General features: G+C 42.2%; 1 protein-coding gene across 2 annotated transcripts in view; it reads left to right on the top strand.

The window, feature by feature from the left end:
• Positions 1 to 4,260: 4,260 nt before the first annotated feature.
• Positions 4,261 to 22,616, top strand: part of trim9 (tripartite motif containing 9) — a 36,056-nt gene continuing 17,700 nt past the window's right edge. For both annotated transcript variants that reach the window (XM_022751275.1, XM_022751274.1), the window contains exons 1-3: positions 4,261 to 5,183; positions 18,150 to 18,245; positions 19,580 to 19,702. In XM_022751275.1, the coding sequence (XP_022606996.1) occupies positions 4,347 to 5,183; positions 18,150 to 18,245; positions 19,580 to 19,702 (1,056 nt within the window). In that variant the 5' untranslated portion in view covers positions 4,261 to 4,346. The remainder of the gene's footprint in view (positions 5,184 to 18,149; positions 18,246 to 19,579; positions 19,703 to 22,616) is intronic.

Genomic DNA, 22,616 nt, shown 5'->3' with positions numbered 1-22,616 from the left:
CTTGTCTCTATCATGTGAGAAGTTAGCATGCTAACCAGCTAGCCCCTGCCCATCTCGTCACTGTCTAAGAGCGACTTACTGCAGCCTCCAGTCTGCCTTGAAGACAGAGGACGTATTATAACCTCTTGTATTATAAAGACAACAATGGCCAAAGCTCTTTTCTTTACACATGGAAATGTATATAAATGCAATCGAAGCACCACTTGTAACATCTAAAAGACTTTCACTCACATTTAGCCCAATTTTGACCTAAATGTTTAGACATCTTTTAACCTGCAAACTAACATCCATTCTTACCAGTATGCTGCTGACAGTTCTCATTTACTATACTTAGAATAAAACAATGGCAGTTTTGCGTTTTTGTCTTTAACTCAAAACAAAAGCAACGTCAAAGAGAGAGTAAGTTTGTTTTGCTGTGTAATTTTGGACCCAGTATAACCTTCCATTCTCCTAAATTACAGCAACTTCATTCTTTTAAGAGTAAAAAAAAACAAAAAACAACCTTTTCTTAAGCCAGAACTCAGTAACAAAAAACTCCATCCACTTCTATTCATTCTATTCTTGACAATATCACGGCTGTGTCCCATAGAGATTCCTATCTAGCCTGAGCTGTGTACGTAAAGCTCCCGCAGCCTGTGTACTTCTTTACACAGATGGCTTGATGCCTCTGAGGCTGCAGAGGGAGTCTGTGGTAAGAAGAGTTAATAGACTCAGTGCAACACACAAAGGAGACTTTATCCCTTATCGATGGAGGGGCAGACTCCAATAAATTATATGAGCTCCAAGCAGGATGATTGAGCTGTGAGTTGAATACTGCTTTTAGTAGCAATTTGGCTTTTTTTGCATTAATGAGATTTTCAAGAGCAGACATGTCTGCAAATTTAAAACTAAAATGTATTGTAGCTTTTTTAAGAAGTAATTTTGTTTCCTACATGTGATTTCCTGTTGAAATGTGATGGTAAGATGGGATACAATACAGGGAAAGATCATTTCCAATAGGAGAGGCAGTTTTATTTCAAGGCAGGAACAGATTTGTTTGCTGGTATGGAGTAGACAAACAGAAATGTTAGCTAAAACCCGCTATGCACAGCATGCCTCCTACTGAAGGGCTGTGCATGAATTTGCAGTAATCTGATACTCTGCATTCAAAGAGTTTGGAGCATTGTTTCTTATTCTTAGCCTTTCCACAACAAAACTACAAGAGCAAAAGTGTAATGCAATGCACTAAGCAATGTTTTTTTTTTATCTGCTCTAACATTAGCCTTTTAGTTTCATTTAGTCTTTTCTCTTGAAACATTCAAACTGAAACATACTGTTGAAAAATGAACAATAGACCTGACCTCTGTCTGTTAGCCAAGCAGCTAAACAGGGAGCTGCAGTTAAATATCATACACATAATACTAGGGTTAATTAGCTGCAATGTTTCTTGGTTTCAATTATCAACTGGGGAGGATGCTGAGATGCTAAGATTTAAAACAAGTCAGCTGGAAACATAAAAAAAGCCAGATACTATAACTAATGTTTGTTTAATGAGCTAGCTACAGCTAATAAAAGTGCCAGCAATTCAGCCAGTAAAGCTGATGATTTCCGGCTAGAAATGAAAACGCTGCTTTTGTCTGCCTCTGTCTGTAATCAAGGAGCCATTTCTCAAAACTAAGACTTTCTTGGTTAAATCTGTCAGGCCATCAGTGTGAACTGTATATTAGCCGTGTGAGAACGGAAAGCTTGTGTCTAGTAATAGCAGCAACAAAGCATGATATGCACTTACTAACGGTACAGAAAGATGTCACTTTTCCTTTATTTGGCTTCTGTGTAAATTTATACTGTTACATTGTCACAAAGCAGTTAAACTCCATTTGTCCTCACGGTAACTCTTCTCTGATGTTACTGCACGTGAGGTCAGCAAAAACAGGCGCTTCATCACAGTCTCAGGAGCCTTCCTGGATGTGATCACTGAAGAGTGAAAAGAAATCTGTGAAGATTTTCTCTCAGAGCTTCCTGGTGTGTCTGTCCTGGCAGCAGGAGAGAGCTGGCACTGCAACAAAAAAAGGGAAAAGATGAAACGGAGATTCAGCAGGATTGGCCACTTCTCTTCTCAAACGCAGCAAACAGGAAGATGCACTGAGGCCCCACACTGAGGAGATTACATGGAGAACAAATGTCATCATGGTGGAAGCGTCAGCAAGGACGCGTGATCCAAAAATAGCTGATGGGCTTGTTACAAACATTTGATTGGAATCAATGTGGTATTAATTGGTGTGGTTTAATTCAGGGAATAAACCTGCCATTTCTTCTATACTTATATTATGGATTGACAATGGAAGACCTATGTTTACATGAGGATCGTTTTAGTGATATCTAGAGTTATTTGGCTCTGTGCCAACTATAAAAACAAATTATCTTTTCATTATCTTCTTTAGCATTTGCTGTGAACCAACTTTATTCATATTTCCACTTTAATATGTTTTGTCAGCTGCCAGGACACATTACTGAATGCCAGACTGATTATCTTTAGACGTCCATATTAATGTTCTTCCCATTCTTAAACAGCTTTAGAAAATATGCAAATGTAATCACACTGAGTGGCCTCACGTTGCCCTCTGTGGATCTGAGAAAGGGAGCATTCCCGTTAAATGGGATTATTTCATTTAATTTCCCTCTCAACAGCCCCACTGAAGACTTAATCTGGGAGCTCATGTTGCCATGGATGTATCGGAGATGACTGAGGTATTTGGCCATAGAAATGGAGAGGCTCTGGATACCAAACAAAAACAAAAAAAAAACCCTCTTTTCAGTGCAGTGGAGAGTTGCTGCTTTATCTTATCTCACAAGGTGTCAGTTTCCATGTTTTCAATCTCCTCCAGGAGTGATCTTTGCTCCCCACAGCAGCTGAGAGGAGAAGCTTTTCAAATAACAAACAACCCAAATCCTGCCAGTTTCTACTGTGCAGCAGCAATGCAGAGCTGTATGAGGTTTTATATGCAGATCCTAGTTTAAATAAACTAAGACAGTCTTTCCTGGCCCCGTCAGTCTTTCCTCTTTATGCTACTTTATAATTCTAGTTTAGTAGTCTAGTTTTACTCCACTTTATGTGTTCGACAGTTGTATAATGCGGAAATGATTAGACAGTTGATCATTTCTGTTGACAGAAAATTAATAACGTTAATCAGTAATCAAAGAGAAAAACAGTTAATCATTTTGGTAATTTATTGAGCAAAAACGCAACATATTCTTTGGTTTCAGGTCAAGTATGTTTTGTTAATCTTTGTTATTTTATATTTTTATAAATTAAATATCTTTTGATTTTTGGACGGTTGGCAAAGCAGTATGAAGATGCCACCCAGGGCTTTAACACTGCAATAGGCATTTTTCATTATTTTTTGACATTTTATAGACAAAACTGTCAATTGATTAATCAATACAGTAAAAATGCTAATAAGAAATGATCATTAGTTGCAGCCCTGTGGTGATACAAGTCACTTTGCCAATAAGGATTTTCCATAAAAAAAAATATGTGATGATCTTTTAAAATATATTGTATTTCTATAAGTCAAACAACCCAGCAGTTTATAAAGCTTTTTAGAAATGATCCAACAGTAACATGTTGCATACACCTAAATGCATCAGTAATAATGATACAATAATATGATATATATATATAATAATGTAGCATTCTGAAATCATGAGTAATTTCAATTTTGGTACATTTATAATAGTTTAGCACTTTTACACTTATACTTGTAACTCAGTATGATTATTTTGGTATAGCTTATTATTCCACCACTACACAAATAGGCTAAAGAGAGCCTCTTCTTAAACAATAGCCTATAATATAAAAGCCTATAATAGTCTTGTGTTCGTATAGAGAAATAATTTGCAGATGATCTATCATGTCTTGCAGGATCACATTATATTCATTAGTCTGTCATTGTTTCCTTATAATCCCCTAAACAACCAGGCTGGTTTTACATGTTCAATAATGCTCACAGTCACAAGTGTCTGTTGTTTCAAAGCTCATTAACGGACCCTCTCCGCACTGACAGATGAGTCGTCCAATGGTTGTTTGGAATCCACTGGTTATCCAATGGTAACCGGTCTGAGCTGATGCTGTTTGCTTATTGGTGAGGAGTGTGTCGTATCGGTTAGTCTGCCTCCTCGGTGCTGATGCCTTTCCTCTGGTCAAGGTTGCTTTTGCAGTGATCGCAGTGAGTTGGACGCGACTGGAGCCCCGTTTACGCACAAGCAGAGCAGCAGACTTGATCAGCCGAGGCTCTGCTGCTGTAACTTCTCCTGTTTGTCTTTGCCTTTCAGGCCACAGAGGAATCTCTCCCCCCACAGCTGCAGCCATGGATGAAATGGAGGAAGAGTTAAAATGCCCTGTTTGCGGCTCTTTTTTCCGGGAGCCCATCATACTGCCGTGCTCCCACAACATTTGCTTGGCTTGTGCTCGGAATATTCTTGTGCAGACCCCCGATGCTGAGTCTCCACAGAGCAGCCGAGCCTCCGGATCCGGCGTCTCAGATTATGATTACCTGGATCTGGATAAAATGAGTCTGTACAGTGAGGCGGACAGTGGATATGGTTCATATGGGGGTTTCGTCAGTGCTCCGACCACCCCTTGCCAAAAGTCACCTAACGGGGTGCGGGTTTTCCCCCCGACTGTCCCCCAGCCTCCTCCGCAACAGCACCTGCTAGCGCAGCCCGGCTCTTTACCCCCGATCCCCCGCAACTCCTGCATCACTTGCCCGCAGTGTCACCGCAGTCTCATCCTGGACGACCGGGGTCTCCGCGGATTCCCCAAGAACCGGGTGCTGGAAGGGGTTGTGGACAGGTACCAGCAGAGCAAAGCGGCCGCTCTCAAGTGCCAGCTCTGCGAGAAGAGTCCGAAGGAGGCCACCGTCATGTGCGAGCAGTGCGACGTCTTCTACTGCGACCCGTGCCGCCTACGGTGCCATCCTCCCCGCGGACCCCTCGCCAAGCATCGCCTGGTGCCTCCGGCGCAGGGGCGGATAAGTCGCCGGGCGAGTCCCCGCAAAATCTCCACTTGCACAGAGCACGAACTGGAGAATCTAAGCATGTACTGTGTACAGTGTAAGATGCCTGTATGTTATCAGTGCTTGGAGGAAGGAAAACACGGCACACATGAAGTCAAAGCTTTGGGCGCAATGTGGAAACTGCACAAGGTACGTGAGTAAATTAAGCTGCAAAACCTTTGTTTGTTGTTTACCAGTTGTTGTTCGTGAGTCTGTGTATATTTGTGCGTGTGCGTGTGTGTTGTGTGTGTGTGTGTGTGTGTAGCCTTCGCAGCGACGATGATGATGAATCAGTTCACAGTGATTCATCATCCTCTGAGCTGAGCAACAAGTACGCCTTGAAAATAATGTTCGCTATCTTGTCAGCTCCGCTTAGTATTCAGCAGACACACACAGCGCTGCAGGAGAGTTGATTCCGTCACACTGGATTCAGATTAATGCCTTATAATGCACATTATAGTAACTCGGTGGATTTTCTTCCCTGACACACCTCCAGCTCACATTTCAGTCAGGAGGAGAAATGTGCACGTCTCCAAACTGGGAACTCCGCTGTCTTCAGTGCGCAGTGCTGTGTTTGTAATTCTGTTCACGAGTGGACAGCAGGCCTCTTTTTATCAACAGGAAACCGCTTCTGTCACATCTGCTTTTCTCCTTTTAAATGATAAACTGAAGTTGCACAGAGATTCTGGCATGATTTCAGCTCTTGACCATTTGTCTCCTGAGCTCCCAAACAGAGAACTCCTTCCACTCCAAAAATGTTCCACTCCCTTCTGTGCTTTAACAGCTCACAGGTGCTTCACAGATCATTAGACACGCTAATACTGGAGCTATGCTTTAATAAGAACCGGCAGTTGCAGGCCTGTTAGTGTGGACTGAGATGCTATTTTGGAAGCCGAATTGTTGTGGGCAGGGAGGCACGGGCCTCAGCAGGCAGAGCTGAGTTCATATCTCTGCCTCCGCACCAGCAGCCCTCAACCTCCACACTCCAGCTTCCAGTGAAGAGGGAGGATGTGGAGCTAATTATAGATGCTCTCCAATACTCACTCACACACCCACACACACACACCTGGAGTGGGATGTGTAGTGATGATGTCCAAAAAAATGCATTGAGAATTTGTCCAGCTGCCTCCCTTCAGGTTTAGATAATCTGCCCTCATCACCAGAGCTGGTCCTATGTGTCTCCAAAACAGCCATTTAACAGACCTCCAGTCCAATCATCTCTCCTAGATGATGGTGTGATAGTGTGTCACCTCAGATGTATGGGGCAATTGTAAAACTGATGGAAAAATCAGAGGGGGGTTTGAGCATTTCACTCACATCAAATTGCCATCACTTGAAAAGTTGCTGACCTTTTCTGCTTCTTCGTTCTTGGATCTGAAATGAAAAAAAAGAAGAAGCTAGGAGTATTTTTAGAAACCAATCAATGGTACCAGGGATATTGGTGCCAACACCCAGCCCGTCGCCCTGTTTTTGGCTTCCATCAGGGCACCTGCTTATTTCTGACCTGTCATCTGAAGCTGCTGCCTACAGAGCTGTGACAGATGGCTCGGAGCTCGGAGCTGGCATCTTTTGAGGATGGGTATCTTTTGAAGCTTCAGGGTTTTCCTCATATGGTTCATCAGGGAAAATGAGACTGTGCTCCATATCCTGCAGATATACTCATAAATCAATTGTACTGGTGCTTAATGAATTTTGTGAAGGAACTCAAGGACGTAGTCAAAGTGGTGGCACTGACTTCCCCTGAAATCTGATTGGTCACTCCTCCAATTTTCCTGAACAGCAAATGTTTGCCCAATTTTCTGTCGATTGACTTCTTTTAAGTGGTCAGAAGACGTGCTACGGGTAATACATGCTGGCGTACTTTCATGTTTTCAAGAACCTTCACGATACAGTAGCTGAAAATAGATTTCACACAATAATCCTGACATTTTCAAATAAACTTGGGTTTTACATAATTGAGTCAAAATGAAGTATATTGCATATTATGTAGTTTATTTTTCATGTTTACCAGTTCTTTATAGATACATTGTGCATGCAGTGCGTAGCCACACAATGCACACTGTCAAATGTGTGTATTTTTCTTGGCCTGTGCATCTTTAAAGCAGCACGAACTGACTTGTTTTAGCCACTTGGGAGCAGAGCAACAAGATGAAAGCACAATACAGATATATCATCACCTTATTAAGATGTTATGACTAACATATTAGCAAACAGTTGCCTCCTTACATATCCAGCAGACATGAAGACAGCATTAGCATTCACTTAGGGTTGTGTTTCTGGCCACCAGACAAATGTAAGGCTAATACTCACATTCCTTTTAGTTCTGCTTTGGTTTCCCCCGACTCCTGAGAAAATATATCTGTCTGTTTAGCTCCTAAATGTTTCACTGTGTTCACCAGATAGTCGCTACCTTTGTTTGTTGTTTGGTGCTGGGGAGGTGGATTTTTTCTTTTGGCTGAAAACAACAACCTGCCACTGCTGGGTGTTGGGAGGAGTGGGTGTGAATCACAATAGTGAAGTTCTGGGCCATAAAACCAAAACGTTGGATCTGAAATATGCTAAACTGTGACGCTGAGTTTAGGGGAACTGCAGATGATAACTCCAGTATAAACTTCATCCAGTATAAATATAATGGATAGTGCTGCTTTAAAGTTTGGCTTTGGAAAAAACATCCCGGATTCCAATACACACTGTATTAATGCTCTTTTACAAATACACATACAACCACAACAAAATGCACAAATGCACATAAACACACACACAAACATCCTGCTTCTCCCTTTATATGCAAACTGATCAAAGCTGTTGGTAGTTTGAGTTTGAGCTTTTGTGACTGGGCTGCTGCATTTTTTAAGCATGGCTGTCTAACGTTGATGCAGGAAGTACTCCATTTGAACTTTTTAGTGCCGCACCTTAAACCCACACCTGCATTTACATTTCAGAGCCGAATATTTGGCAGCACGCTCCTCTATGCTTCTATCACTTAATAAGATCTCGACTGTTCTCCATGTGGGATTTTCTCCAAGGCTTTTTAATCTGTAGCATCGTCATCGTCATCGTCTCGGTACACAGGGACAAACTGTGCTCTCTCTATCTTTGTGCAACATTTCTCTTTTCATGGAGAAAGAGTTGAATCACCTGCCGCCATGGCAACCAAAGCCCTCTTGATGTTGTGCAGAGCAGCAGAGGTCTCTAAGATACTGGACCCCACAAGGAATCCATCCCAGATGCCTTTCAGCCTTCCCCTCCTTCCTCTACAGTACGTGTGTGTCTGAATGCAGCTTCAAATCATTACTCCTGCTATTCATGCTCCTTATCTGCCATTTGCTCACACATCTCCTCCCTTGACTCGTCTGCTGGTCTCAACAGGCAAAGCGCCGCGTTTTATCTCTACCCCCTCCTCCCCCATTTTGGATTGCGTGACTGTGTCCAAACCACGATGGTGATCAATTTCACATCTCCAAAGTCAATTTCAGTTACAACAGACGAGCAGAAATTTTAAGAGCTACACAGAGCGACTCGTCCGGCTCTCGTCCGACTCTTCAGATTTGTGTCGGAGGGTTTTATGTGTTGACAGGACGTCTGCGTTAATCTCAGTAAATCACATTAGAAAGAGTAAAGTGGCGTCGTCAGAGTGTTAAAGCTCTGCACAGCCAGTGGTCCTCGGCTCTTTACGGATGTCACAAGAGGTCGCGCCGGACCCCAAATCCAATCCTGGTCACGCTCTGTCACCTCACTCTGTTTAGTGGCAATTAAAGGTGATTAACCAAATGGAAGCTTAAGTACAAGACGATGTGTGGGTGCGCAGAAAACAAGTCGCAGATTGCAGCAGAAAATTAGTCATTTGCCCTCTTGCCACGCGAGGAGAGATAAATCAGAGGCAGCAGGAGGAGATTTTAACTCAGATGACCCTGAAAGTTTCCATTTGAGCTCCACATGAAAGCAGAAAACAGTTGTAGAAGTGAGTAATTTGAGGAATACACATGTGATTTAAGGGATTTTTCCCACTTCTAGTGTGCACATGTGCTACGCTTTAATGTCGCCATGTGTTTGATCACAAGCCTCCTGACATATACAGACGGATCCTCTGGAAGGTTTCATACGAGATGCCCCAAAAACCGAGCTAATGAGGACAGACAGAGCAGATCCTCGGACGAATATTAAAAGACTCGTCTCGGTCTTGAGGCAGATGTTGTCAGCAGCGGCTGATTCACTTTGTGGATGAGCTACCTGCCGTCCTGCCTCAACTCAGTGGGAGCAGAGGAAAAGTCGGGCACAGGCGGCGGGATCCCTGTCGTTCTCTCCTGCTTAGTAATGAGACTAACTGTCAGTCTGAATCCATTGTATCCACGGTCGGTCCTGCAGTGTTAGTGCACAGCACTCAGGACATCCAGACACAGACCAGCAGGAAACTGTCCCACACAGAGGATATATGAACCTCTTTAGAGAAGAGAAGAAATGCGCCATGCTACTTACTGATGCAAAACACTGTTATTTATTACACAAAGGTTTCAACCCAAAGGTGTTCAGCATGATAACTGTGTTACCATTGACAACTGCTTAACAACAGTGAGCGTGCTGGCAGTAAAGCTATTGATAATGACATTAGAGATGAAATCAGCGGATCACAGCACATTAAACGTGAGATTCTCCCAGTTCAACTTTCTAAGCATCAAATTGATATTTTGAGCTCATAAACCCTGATAGTTCTGAATCAGGAGCTCCATTATTTGGATCAATTAGTTTGTGAAAACTCAGCCAGTTGTTATTTCAGTGTGTCTGAACGTTCGATATCGATCAATAATCAACATTTCATGCTTTCTGCTGCTCAGATGATTTTCAGTTTGGGGCTGCAGGTTGTTAATACTTATCTTAGTCTCACCTCATTAACATTAATGCTGATTGATTCAGTAGCCGCCACTAAAAACTTCTGGCTTCCTGCCCAACAGCAGCGGATCAGAGATTTAAACTGAATCTTTTTTATAACTTTCGTCAGTTGCAAAGAAAAATCAAAGCTAAACTTAATGAGATTCAACAGGTGATTCGAATGGATTCAGATTAATTAAGATATTTGGATTTGACGCTGGATTTTGATTCAGTAAAATGCTGACGAACTGCAGCCCCACAGACCAATCTAAATCTGATCATGTTGTGGGCAGAGTAGTTATTCAAGTTGAGTTTGCTGCCCCTAGTGGTCGATCCAATTCTTGACATTTCCAAATAAATGTCAATTTTAAGGATTATACCTTTAAAACATGATGCAGTATGTAGAGTTTGAGTAGTTTAACATCATTTATCAAGGTAACTATGTAAAAAAAGTCAACATCACAATTAATTTTCACATTTATTTATTTGTTTGATAAAGATAAATCAGGGGTGTTGCCATATCAACCAGGACTGAAATCTTAAGGCTCTCTGTTGACATACAGGATATTGTGTTATACATCAGAGCAGGATATTTACTTTGATGACCCAGTTCACCTTTGATATGGGACCAGTTTAGGATCCTGGTCTTCTGGACTAGACTGTGGACTCACTCATTCATCGATTGCTGTAACTATTAAGTTTAACTATGGGATTCATACAGTTAATACATTGAAAAATGTGCAACTGTGTTTAGTACTACACTTGGTTGGTAATTTGAGAGATTGTATTTATTCTGAAATGATCGTAATACCGTATCGTCCAGCTCTGGTCCAAAACATAGTCATGAATGTTGTGTCCACTGTCTTTTTTCCTGTGAGAGGAGACATTCCTCGATGTCCTCCTTTGCTCTCTCCTGAGTCCTACATTGTTAATAACAAATCAATAAAGGCCCAGCAACCTGTGGTGACACCGTGAACTAAATCTTTAAGTATGGCATCTTCCCTATAAGTGATTCTGTGCGGATAATAGACACGGTTGTTGGACTGTTCATGAGAGCAGACTGTAATTCACTGATAAGGGGATGAGATGGAGGACAAAGGCGGGACTGAGGTCTATAGAGACTTAAATTTCACAGTGGGGGGGGGGGGTTGGATGTCTCAAAGCCGGTCAGGTTGATGCGGCTCCATTACAGGCGACGATATTTACCCCTCGAGCTGCCATGTAAAGAGATTACTTGTGTAAATGTTAATGAAAGAAGGAGATAAAGAACAGGAAAATGAGAGCAACAGAATGACCCAGAATGCCCGGAGAGAGGAAGTGAGGCAGAGACTGAGCGGGAAAGGGAGGCAGAGCGATGCTGAATGTGTCATCGCCGGGTAAGTTTGATATACTTATATACTTAACAGAATACCTCATGTCCAGTCTGGATCTTGTGTCCGCACACACAATGGCTGATGCACTGAAGGTATTTTTGATTTGACACATTTTTATGTAACTTTTCTAGGGGAACTCAAACTGCCTGAATATTTCAACTGGCTCCAGGCGTCGAACCGGAGAGCGATAAATGCCTCAAAACTGTAGCCTGCCAATTTTCTTTTGTGGTCTGACTGGGAAAGCAAAAAAAGAAAGATTTCTTCTTTTCTGTACATAAATGAGTCCCACCCAAAACAAGTTGTCAGACTTTCAGGAGCTTTGCTACATTTTAAAACTGAATATTTTATCACGCTCAGTTACATGTGGCTGCTCTAAGACAGTCAGCCCACATTAAATGAGGACACCAGTTGCATAAGAAAGTGGGCTCAACCTGAAATCAGACGCTCATGCAGGTTAACTCCTGCAGTGACCCTGTTTTTATCAACCTCATCGCAGTAATTATCATCAGAGTAATCATCATCAACATTGCTTTTTTTAACCTTTAAAAAAGCACTGACGCTCTTATCCTCAGTCTGTCTCTGTCTTACAGCGAGACCTTACGGAGCAAAAGTCAAGCAAATTGGAGTTAATACAAACAGTGTTCCCAGAAGAAGAAACAAGCTTTTTGGTTGAGTCGAAAATCACTAAATGGATCCAGAAATCCAGGGTTACAGGGACAAACTCAACAAACTTGAAAAGGGGGAAAAAACAAGAAAAGGCAGAAGGCAGATCAACCATTTCAACAGAGAACCCTTGTTTCTGATTGGCTAACAGCGGTACAGTTCAAATAAACAGTAGTTCCTGTCTGCAGTCAATCACAACTTTAACAACAAGTAACCATAGCAACATTACTGATGCTGACCCTAAATACTCACCATCTTGGCTCAAAGTAAATGAAGCAGTTGTTTTGTATTGGTCTAGATCGACTTACTGTATTGTCATTATGATTCTGTGCTGTGAAATGTTTAAGGAATTGTCCATTAATTCCTAATGTTCAGACACCTTGCTGACATAGTTCATGGCTAAATTCATAGGCTCTGTCCACTTAAGTGGTGATCTGATTGGTCCCAGCTGGGATCTCTCCCTGTTACATTTGATGATGATGATGATGATGATGATGATGATTGTGTGTCCAGCCTGTTCCCAGGTGCTCCACAGGGCCGGTCCATGCCTCTGGCCATGACAGTACCAGCTATAATACCAAGCCCTGTGAGCACAAGGCAAGTGGCTTCGTCTGAGCTCAAGAACACCTGCTGGCAGCTGACTGCTCACTAATATCTGTCAAATTCCTGTGCATGTTCACGTGGATGCCTTTAACATAGGCTACATGGCAAAAAGTACCAGCTGTTTTTTTCCCCCTGCTATTATTAATATGCATCTTAATTTCCTCTGGGACTGCTTGTAGTTTCCTTATTTTGGAATCAGGCCATCTGTAGAGGACAAACATCCTTTTTCCACCAGTTTTGAAACCTTCATCTATTCCACCCTAAATGCATTTACAACACTCGAAATGATTGAAAAACAACGGTCCAGAGTGCGTTGTTAGTGTGCCTGACCTAGGAATCTCTTGGCTATCATTGTAAAAGAGGATTTTACATCGTTTTGATGTGGAAAATCGAGAGATCGACTTATATCCCCTTGTCCCTGCGAGACAAAAAAAGAAAACAGAATTTCTGCAAGACGTGTCTGTGAAAAGGTTCAGAAGAGGAGATGAAGAAAGTGAAAGAAGAAAGTATCAAAGACTGACCTGATTTGGCCCCAGATGTGTCAAGGCCCTTTAAGAAACCGCTGCTCCTTCTTCCTCTTATGCAGGTTTAGCAGTAACAACACTCTTCGTTTAACTATTCCTCTGTTCTTGAGAGGTTTTTCCTGACCAGGTATCATCTCTTTGACACAGTCAAACTTGACCGGCAGGTAGGCAACTTGATTATCTGCCGCAGACGACGCCCTCGCCAGATAAATTCGGCGCTGACAAGAATAGATCACTTCGGCCCCATTTCCTGCCGTGCTGTCCCAGGTGTCCGTCAAATAAGGACTCTGTTTCTCACATGAAGAAACTGTGGCAACTTTCAAAAGCCCTCATTGTTATTATCGGGGTTTCTTCACTTTTTTTTTTTTTTATTGTGTGTGGATAGTTAATGACTTCCTCTGCATTATTGATGATGGCAGATATAAGCAATGAATAATGCACCAGCCACTTAAGTTCTGCTTGTGGAAGATGGTTTCATATGGGATCTTGTTAAGCACGGAGTAGAATCACAGTCTGACCAAGTTTTAACTCTTCCAGCGTGTTGGAAGATGTAAGAGCTTAATTTTTAACAACAGGAAGGTTCCCAAGGCAGTAAATATCAAGTCGCCTGCTTAATATTTCAGACTGCATTCTCAGAGGGCTCCAACAGTTCATGTAAACAACCGCAACCTTTCATGTTAGAGTCTCTGGTTACTGATACTGTAGGGAGAAACACAATCAGTAATCAGTCTGTGCAAAATTACATTAATTTGAGTTTCTTTCATCGTAGGGATTTGGTGGAAGTGTGTTTCTCTGTTTGTTTGGTGTTTTCTTTCACCAGAAGTTGACCTTACCCTCAGCTTACGTCTGTTTACAGTGTGTAACCAAATGACTGTGTATTACACACAGGATTAAGTGAGCCTAAAGAGACTGTTTAAAGAACAGCAGAGAAAGTACTGAGCCCCGGAGCTCTGAGGAAGAGCAGGGCACTTAAAACATTTCTCTGAGAGGTAACACAGCTTTTTGAAATTAGGTTATGGGAACTCAAAAGCTATCTTTGCCCTGGAAGTGATGGAACATTTTGTGGGTATATATGTGTGTGTGTTATAATTAGCTTGAAGAGGAGTGCTTTTACTTTGCTGCGGCTTTAAGAGCTTAGCAGTGACATTACACCTACCTCCTCCTGTCCTTGCACTTCCCACTTCCTGGTGGGGGCTTTAATCCAAATTGGCTGTGACGCCTCTCTGACATCGGCGTTTTCCTTTGACAGATTGGCTAGTTCACTCGCGAAGAGGAACGAAACACGCAGCATGGCCCCGGAGCTGCTGGTGAATTATTCATTTCATGCACGTGTTTCCACTCGGCTTAATTACTGAGATGATTAGTGCTTCCAAATAGCAGGGACACCCTAAGCTCACCATCTCAGCAAACCCTCTGAAGCTCAAACATTCCTGCACCCTCTTCTCCACCCTAATGTTGCATGATGCTTTTATGCCGACTATCCCTGAACAAGATGTATTTTATGTCCCTGGGGCAAGCTTGAAGTCGTGTTGCATTAATGCAAGTGGAGAATTGTTGAGGAAGAGAGAAAAAAAGCCTCATTTCTCTGAGGATACCGTATGTGTATCAGCCAGACCTAAAATTACAAGAGCATGAATCATGCCATGACAGTGAAATCTATTCCCATGGCAAGAAATGAAAATGCAAATCCAAGTATGATGAGATGTAAATATCATGCATGATAAGTTATTGCTAATAGTTCTCATCAATCATCCTGGAAATGATGGAAATCTCGTTGCATGGTTGTGTCTTTTTTTTTTTTTCTTTTTTTTTTAGCCTTTCCAAAACCAAGAACACACAAGCAAAAATGTAAGGAATTAATAAAAAGTATGTTTATCTGCTCCAATGTGAGCTGCAGTCATTAGCATGCCTGGCTAATTAGCTTACTAACTTCATTAGCAACCAGGCGGATTTCCACTGAGCACATCATTAACTAACACAATTATTTGTGGGGTTACAAGTTACCTTAGAAAAAAAGCCGCGGGCCGTAGTAATAAGGAATGGATTAAACAGTGTGTTTGTCTGCTATATTACAATTGTTAGCACGTCAAAGTGACCTTTTTACTACTAATTAGCAAAATTTTAGGACAGGAACGTCCGCTGTGTGGGAGATAAAATGCTGCTCTAAATAGTAATATTATGTTTGCCAAACACCTGTAATACTGTGCTTTAATACGACAAGTTAACCAGCTGTAATCAGCAAGAAAAGAACAAAGGTAATCCTTATGTCTGTGTCCTCTGCGTGAATCATGAGGCGAGGATGCTAACGTTTTGCCTGGGAATGCTTTAACCTCTGTTTTTTGGCGTGATATCTTTGTAGCCATTATGTTTATATTTTACAGGGTTCATATTAAACTGAATTACCTGGAAAAAGCTAAAAATGAAAAAGTCTTCCATAGACTGAGGTTTCAATCAACTTACAGCAACTGTTGCTAACTTAGCTAACACTTGCTAAGAAGATAATCGATAGTCATTGGCTAGAAATGAGAAGCCTACTCTGAAATCGAACGTTCGTTGTTTCAAATATTACTAAGGATCATGAGTGTTGTCTGTTATCTAAACTGCATACGTGCTGACAGGCCTAGCAACAGAAGCTAATTAATAAAACAGTCAAATGTAGCCCCTCCATTAGATCTCAAACTGTAAAGCTCTAGTTTCAGTCCCATCACGCTCCTCAACCCATCTGTTGCTAAAGTCTGTGTTTCCATGTGTCGACCCGCCGGCCATGGCTCTGTGGTCTTTGCTGAGCAGGAAGTAGCCGTGAGCTGTGTAGAAATACAACAGCCTTTACTTTCATGGCACGTTTTGACCTGGTTCTGAGGACTGAGCTCTGCAGGCTCTCGAGCAGACACTGTGGAAAAACGCCTCCAGACAATCAAGTGCTTTTCATTTTATCTGCTCTGTCGCTGAACGCACGCCGACTGTTAACCGGGTGAGTCGAAGCAGCAGCTCCCTCAATGTCCATTACTGTATCAGAGAGGAGAAGAACGTAATTAACTTCCATGCTTGAATTTTGATAATTTAGCAAGCTAAATTGCCAAACATTGGCTAGTTCATGCTTCTTAAATATTACAATTTGCTCCATATCTCTGTTTTACATTGTTATAAGTTGAATATCTTTTGGTTTTGGACTGTTGGTTGGACAATACAAGCAATTCAGAGATGTTACTTTGGGCTCTGGGGACTAGATTCCAGTATTTATATACCAAATTATCAGTCAATAATTAAAACATTATTAGTGGCAGTGCTAGATTCTTTATCTTTAAAGGCCTACCTCAGGGCTTCATGGAAATCTATAAGATTTTTGAGATATCCTGTGGTGACAGACCTGGGGAGACGTGGGAAAGGACATACACACGTCTCAGATCTCTTGAGACGTTACAATATGATTCCCAAGTTAACAAAGAGGAAGTTCCTTGACGTCCTACACGATCCTGGAAAAGTTTACATTTCAGTCTTTGCTCAGCTGTTACCAGCTCAGACTGTCCCTCGGTGCTGTAGACTCATGTTAGCGGCAGCTGTCACGGTTTCCCAAACGCCGAGGTCAAAGGTCAGCTATCGGCCCCCGCAGACGGATTCCCATTTGACCAAGCAACGTCAGATACCGAGAGCCGGGTTGACACAGGAGGAGCGGACTGCGTATGCCGGGTTGTTTTCACAGCGTTTTCCACTGTATCCGCTCGTTTCTGGTTTTATTACTGTCTTCCGGAGTTGAAGTGATTTTTTTTTTTTTTTTTTTTTTTTTTTCCCCTTTTTGCCAGCTAACGCCCAGTACCCTCTTTTCCTCCCAGAAGACAATACACTCCCTAAGTTAACGGTTGTCTGGTTCACTCATCCGAGTGAGGTTCCCACAGGGTCAGGCCGTGTCCTCTCGCTCCGTCACCTCCTTGTTCACACAGCCTCGCTTTCACATACATGAACACTGCGTCTGTTTTCCCCTCTATCCAAACAGAGGCATTCGTGTGTCATCGCACACATCCAAAGCAATGGCATTTCCCGTCAGCCCAGTAGCTGTAATCCAATAAGAAAACCATGCAACAGTCGAGTGCTGTATTGTACATAAATCATCTTAGTTTTAGCTGGAAATGTCAGTTTGTGTGTGAGAATAAGGCTGACAGTGGATTTTGTCTCAGGGGTGAAAACTTTGACACTTCAAAATGTCAGCTTCTCAGCAGCTATAAGGCAGCTTTGTTTTCAGATTGACTACCATGCACTTTTGACTTCGCCCAAAACTTCAAAACGGGCGAAGTTATAGTCGGAAGATTTTCACAGGGGTAACAGCGAAAGTATACAGTGAATATGCCAGAGATGATCATGTCACGTCATCAAGAAACGATGGGGAATCTGCATCAAAAATAACTCTGCTGCTTTGAGTGTCTTGCTGGGCTGCCTGCATGTGTCTTTCCTGTCAATGTTAAAGGTCCCACAAAATCAGTTTCTTTGGTTTGATGTGTTTCAGCATGACACAGGATGTTGGGATTTAACATTGAGAAGGACTTGTTATAGAAACAAAAAGGGTTTTCTTTTTTGATTTCTTAGCTACAGATTACAGAATAGTAAACTTTGATATCCCAAAGTTTACTAGTCTGTTATTTTTCATTTCATGTGACCTTTAATGAACTTTTGTACAGCAGCAAAATGACATGAGAAGAAATGAGGGGTTGAAACAATAGAGACACCACTTTAAAAGCATAAATATCAACACTTGTTTGGCTTTTACTCCAACTCCAAGAGGAAAAAAATGGTGTTTATCATGATGTATTGAATGGAGAGTTGTAGGGTCTAACAACATCACTACAATGGGCATTTGTTGATTGATGTTTTGAGTGTGGTACTTAACATTGGCTTTGTTGGCTGTAACATTGTGGCAAGTTTGCAGCTGCCCAAAACTTTGGAGATGAATCGAATTATTTTTGGTTCAGGTGATTCAGCACTTATGGATATGTAATGAAGCTGAGTGTTTTGATTTGCTGACAATTTAAGTACAAACTACATATAACTGCAGTGCTGCTGCTGTATCTCTGACACCCTGTCTGTGCTCTCTGCAGGGTCAGCTGTCCCAGGCTCTCAACGGCCTGTCAGACCGAGCCACTGAGGCCAAGGAGTTCCTGGTCCAGCTGAGAAACATGGTGCAGCACATCCAGGTAGTCCACCTCACACACACACACACACACACACACACACACACACACACACACACAGACATACAGAGAACCGTTGTTTTACCAGACAGCAACCAACCATGAACTGCATAAAATTGAATCCCAGTAATACCCCACTGATATGTGTTGGCATTTTGTTACCGAACTCTCATCCCCCTTCTGTGATCCCAGACTGTCCACCACAGCACATCACAGCAGTAGCTGTCGGAGACAAAATGGCTTATCGTATTATTTCAAGTGTCGCTGTTAACATTTTATAATCCCTGGCTGAGGCTGTGTTCATTGTCCAGCTACAGCGCTGTGTATTTATTCCAAAACAAACCTCATTTACAGAAAAACTCAAAGTTGATCTGTTTTGTTCAATTTTTGACTTTACCCTCTAATTTGGGTTAAAGCCCTCTCCGTTAATTGCATTCAGTGAGTTTTAAAACATCAAATATTAGGATTTTTTCATGTGCAACATATTCAACTAAAGTGATGCCTTTGATTTCATCTGTGGATGGTGCATTAGTCACAGACTGTCACGATGTATAAAAGACTGGAATCAATAAAGGCAGTTACATTCAATAAAACCGATGCATTGCCATAGTAACAGGAGACCATTTTTCTGCTGCAAGTTTCAGTTTTTGGAAATGTTTTTGTGTGTGTGTATGTGTGCGATGGAGGATATTGATTTGAGTGGAAATGTCCCTCCATTCACAATGTATCACACGTGCACCAGGACTAGATTTAGATGCTCACAAACCTTCTGCTGTGTGAGGAGACAAAGCCACGGTCATCTTAAGAGACTGATTAGAGGAGGGAGGTGGGATTAAATGCCCTCATCGATTATCGTCACACAGTGGGATGACGCTCGAGGAGGTCCCTGAGACAAGGGGGGGGTTAAAGAGGGAGGAAAGGGAGGAGGAGGGAGAGGCGTGGGAGTTTGGGATGTGTGAAAACGAATAGCTCTCTGTGTAATTGTACCTACATTAATCAGTCATCCCATGCGGCTGATGTTTCATGATGATTTTACCCACCCACCTCGTCTGATGGATGATGCAGCTGGAGGAGACGTGTGAGTTTAGATGAATTTTAAAGGAAAACTCTCAGCAAACGACCCGTCCCTCAATTAACTCAGTTTCTCACGTATAAATCATAAAATCTTTATATATTTCAGGGGTAATTCTGCTATTGAAGTGCCCGTACAATTCTACATGACTCATTACATCTCCTCTTTTTGGTTTTGCACATCGAAAGTATTTAGCTGGTTTTTTTGCTTTACTCTCTGCTGTCTTCGGGACGTTTTCCAGCCCCTGTGTGCGTTTGTTCTGCAGGAGAACGGGGTGGAGTTCGAGGCGTGTTTGGTGGCTCAGTGCGACGCCCTCATCGACGCCCTGAACCGACGTAAAGCCCAGCTGCTGGCTCGAGTAAACAAAGAGCACGAACACAAGCTGAAGGTGAGTGAGCGTGACGAGATCCGTCCTGGGACCACTTACGCCCTCTCTCTGGATATCCAGCTGACAGGTGTCAAAACTCTCCCTGGCGGCGTATTTATTCATGAGTTGCAGCATATGGTTGGAAAATCAAACCAAGAAGGCAAAGACTTCGTAGCTTTTGGCATGGAGAGCTTGCCGTTTGGGGGCAGGATGCACAAGATTTTAGAGGTTATAAAACAGTCCTGTAGGCAACTGTGTAAGACAATGATCATGATAAACTTTCTCAAGCAAGTGGAGTTTTAGACTAGACTAGAAACTGGAGGCGTGTGATAAAATAAATCTCATACTGACTGAAACCATTGCCAAAAATTCATCTAAATGCGAGCGATACACATTAAGAGTGGTTGGCTTTTCTTTTTTCACAGTTTATCCCTTTAACTCATCAGCTGAGCACATTTTCTGTTATTATCAGAAGTTGATCATAAAGATTAAATTAAGATTTTGAAGAGGTGAAACTCCATTCCAGTGATTTCAGAGGCGTTAAATGTCCAATTTTTTCCTTAAACCATCTGCAACATATTGAACGAAGGACATAACTGAGAGATGGAGCTGACAGGCGAGGAGGGGGAGGGGGGGAGGGGGGTGATGATACATTTGTGCTGTACAGCATCCAATTTCACGCTTGGCCGGTATGTAGAATCAAGGTTTCACACATGTAGGTGGTCTGAGGAACACAGTCTGTGCACGGCAGCACACTCATACAATGACACACACACACACACACACACACGGACATACAGTACACGCACACGCACACATACACTTACATACATACACACGCATTTCCCTTCCTCTTCTCTACATGTTGTGCGTGTGGACGTGAAGCTTGTCGTGGTCGTGGTTTTAGATCGAGCAGAGTTGAAGAGTCTCTACAAGCCGAAGCTGTTCGCTCACTGTCGGTTCCACACCTGTCACCCTGATCCCCCGACAGGAAAGGGCAGAAAAAGCTGCCGCAATTTTGCGCCACCTGCAGGCAATGAGTGTCGCAACAGAATTTTTTTTTTATAGCTGCTTATTTTTTCTACATTTTGTCTTCTGAGGCTTTTGTTACCGAATGTATCATTTGTTTTTCTTTCTAAACATTTATGAACTTGGATGAATCTTAAAGCAGTAGTTTATGACTTTTGGAAATTATACTTTTTCACATTCTTGCCAAGCGATGAATCAGAAGCTCATTACCATCTGTGAGACAGCAACTCGACTTCAGTTTGTACTCATTAAGCAAACAAAGTATAATGTCTTGATGAGTTGTCATTAGAGGTGCTGGTAGGCAGTAACTTTAAGTTTTGGACAGAGCCAGGCTAACTGTTTCCATGACAATGTAATTTAACCCTCTCATCAAACTCTGAACAAAATAAAAGAAAGATATTATATTAAATTGCATCTGAAAAAGTAGTAAGTACCAAAAACAGAGCTTTAACTATATTGATATTTTTCTTTTTACCATTTTCCAACAAAAAGTAAAAAAGTCAGATTCAGACGAGTGATTCCTCTCTCTGCAAACTAACCAGAGCCGTCCTGGAGGACAAAGAGCACACAGTGACTCTCTGAACAGTGTGTACTCTTCCCAGGACTTTGCAGAAAATAAGCTCCAGTCAACAAAAATCTTTCATTTCTCAGGTTGAAATATAAAACCTCTCACTCTCACAGCAGCTGCAAAAACTCTGCTGTAACACGTTTGGCTTAAAACACAGAATCTGTTCCATTAATAATTGATGATTGGCTGTTCGGTGATGGAGGTGGCAGAGGGACATTGGACACTTTCACACCTTCAAGACGGAGGAATAATGTGGCTCAGTGCAGATCTGATCCCTCCTGTCAGCCAACTGGTTGGTGGCTCCACGTCTCATTCACTGACTCTTTAACATTCCTCTGTGACAGATCTAATATTCTTCTTCCTTGAATCTAGTGAACCTTTGCTGCTCACTTACTCAGGGAAACAGCCTCCGTCAGTCCTTCCCATGTGATGCAAGGGAATGTTTTATTTCTCATTTGCTCCTGGAGGGCATGGCCGCTCACTTTAGGTAGATATCAGCCGGAGTAAAAGGATCACAGGGGACGTTGCGTGTTTTCTGGAGTACATCTGCAGTAATTGGAGCCCCTCTGACATGGACATTCAATGGGATGCTTTCTGCTTCATTAGCATGTGGCTCAGCGGAGGAGGTCGTCCTGCAGCTGTAACTGAATGAGACGTGTTTCTGTGCCGGTGCACTCCTGATGATAATGTTGTCCTTTTCAGGTTTTTTTTTTTTCAAATGTAGCATCTCAGAAAGGATTTAATTGCATATTAAAAGCAGATTGTTGGATGAATCAAAATGCTTGCTATGCATTTTATACGTGTCCAATTAAGAAACTAATGAGGTGCTCTGATTAATCCTGCTGATTCGGTCACATGAAAGTTGCCATGATAGCCATGAAAACGCATAGAGAACATAAAACCGCTTTCAACAGAGACTCCTGCAGCTGACCTGGCGTCTCCTGTGGAGCCTCCTGCTGCTCTCCCGGTTGCCACGGTGACCAGGACACGTTGAGCTTGTTGTTTGATGCTGCGGAGGCGAGAAGTAGTCCTTCATAACATGAGTCAGGTTCTTTTTTTCTTTTTTTTTTGTCTGCACATCAGGAGGACTGACCCACGTGGTCGTGAAGAGAGACAGCAGAGGCGGAGAGTTGTTTTCTGGTGCTTTGTCCTTACAAAAGCCCCTTCAGTCAAAGCCGCTGAAAACCACCAACAAACGTGTTATTCACTTTATTTATCAGTTGATCTGATGTAACTGTTCAGGTTTACACTCAGTGGTCAGAAAAAGTACAACTGTTCTGCCATAAATTCAACCTTTTTCAAAGAAAAGCAAAATATTAATTTAACTTTATGTTTATT

The sequence above is a fragment of the Seriola dumerili genome, unplaced genomic scaffold (assembly GCF_002260705.1).
Source record: "Seriola dumerili isolate Sdu_G_001 unplaced genomic scaffold, Sdu_1.0 BDQW01000149.1, whole genome shotgun sequence".
Classification (NCBI taxonomy): domain Eukaryota; kingdom Metazoa; phylum Chordata; class Actinopteri; order Carangiformes; family Carangidae; genus Seriola; species Seriola dumerili.
This window is presented reverse-complemented; position numbering and strand designations above follow the sequence as displayed.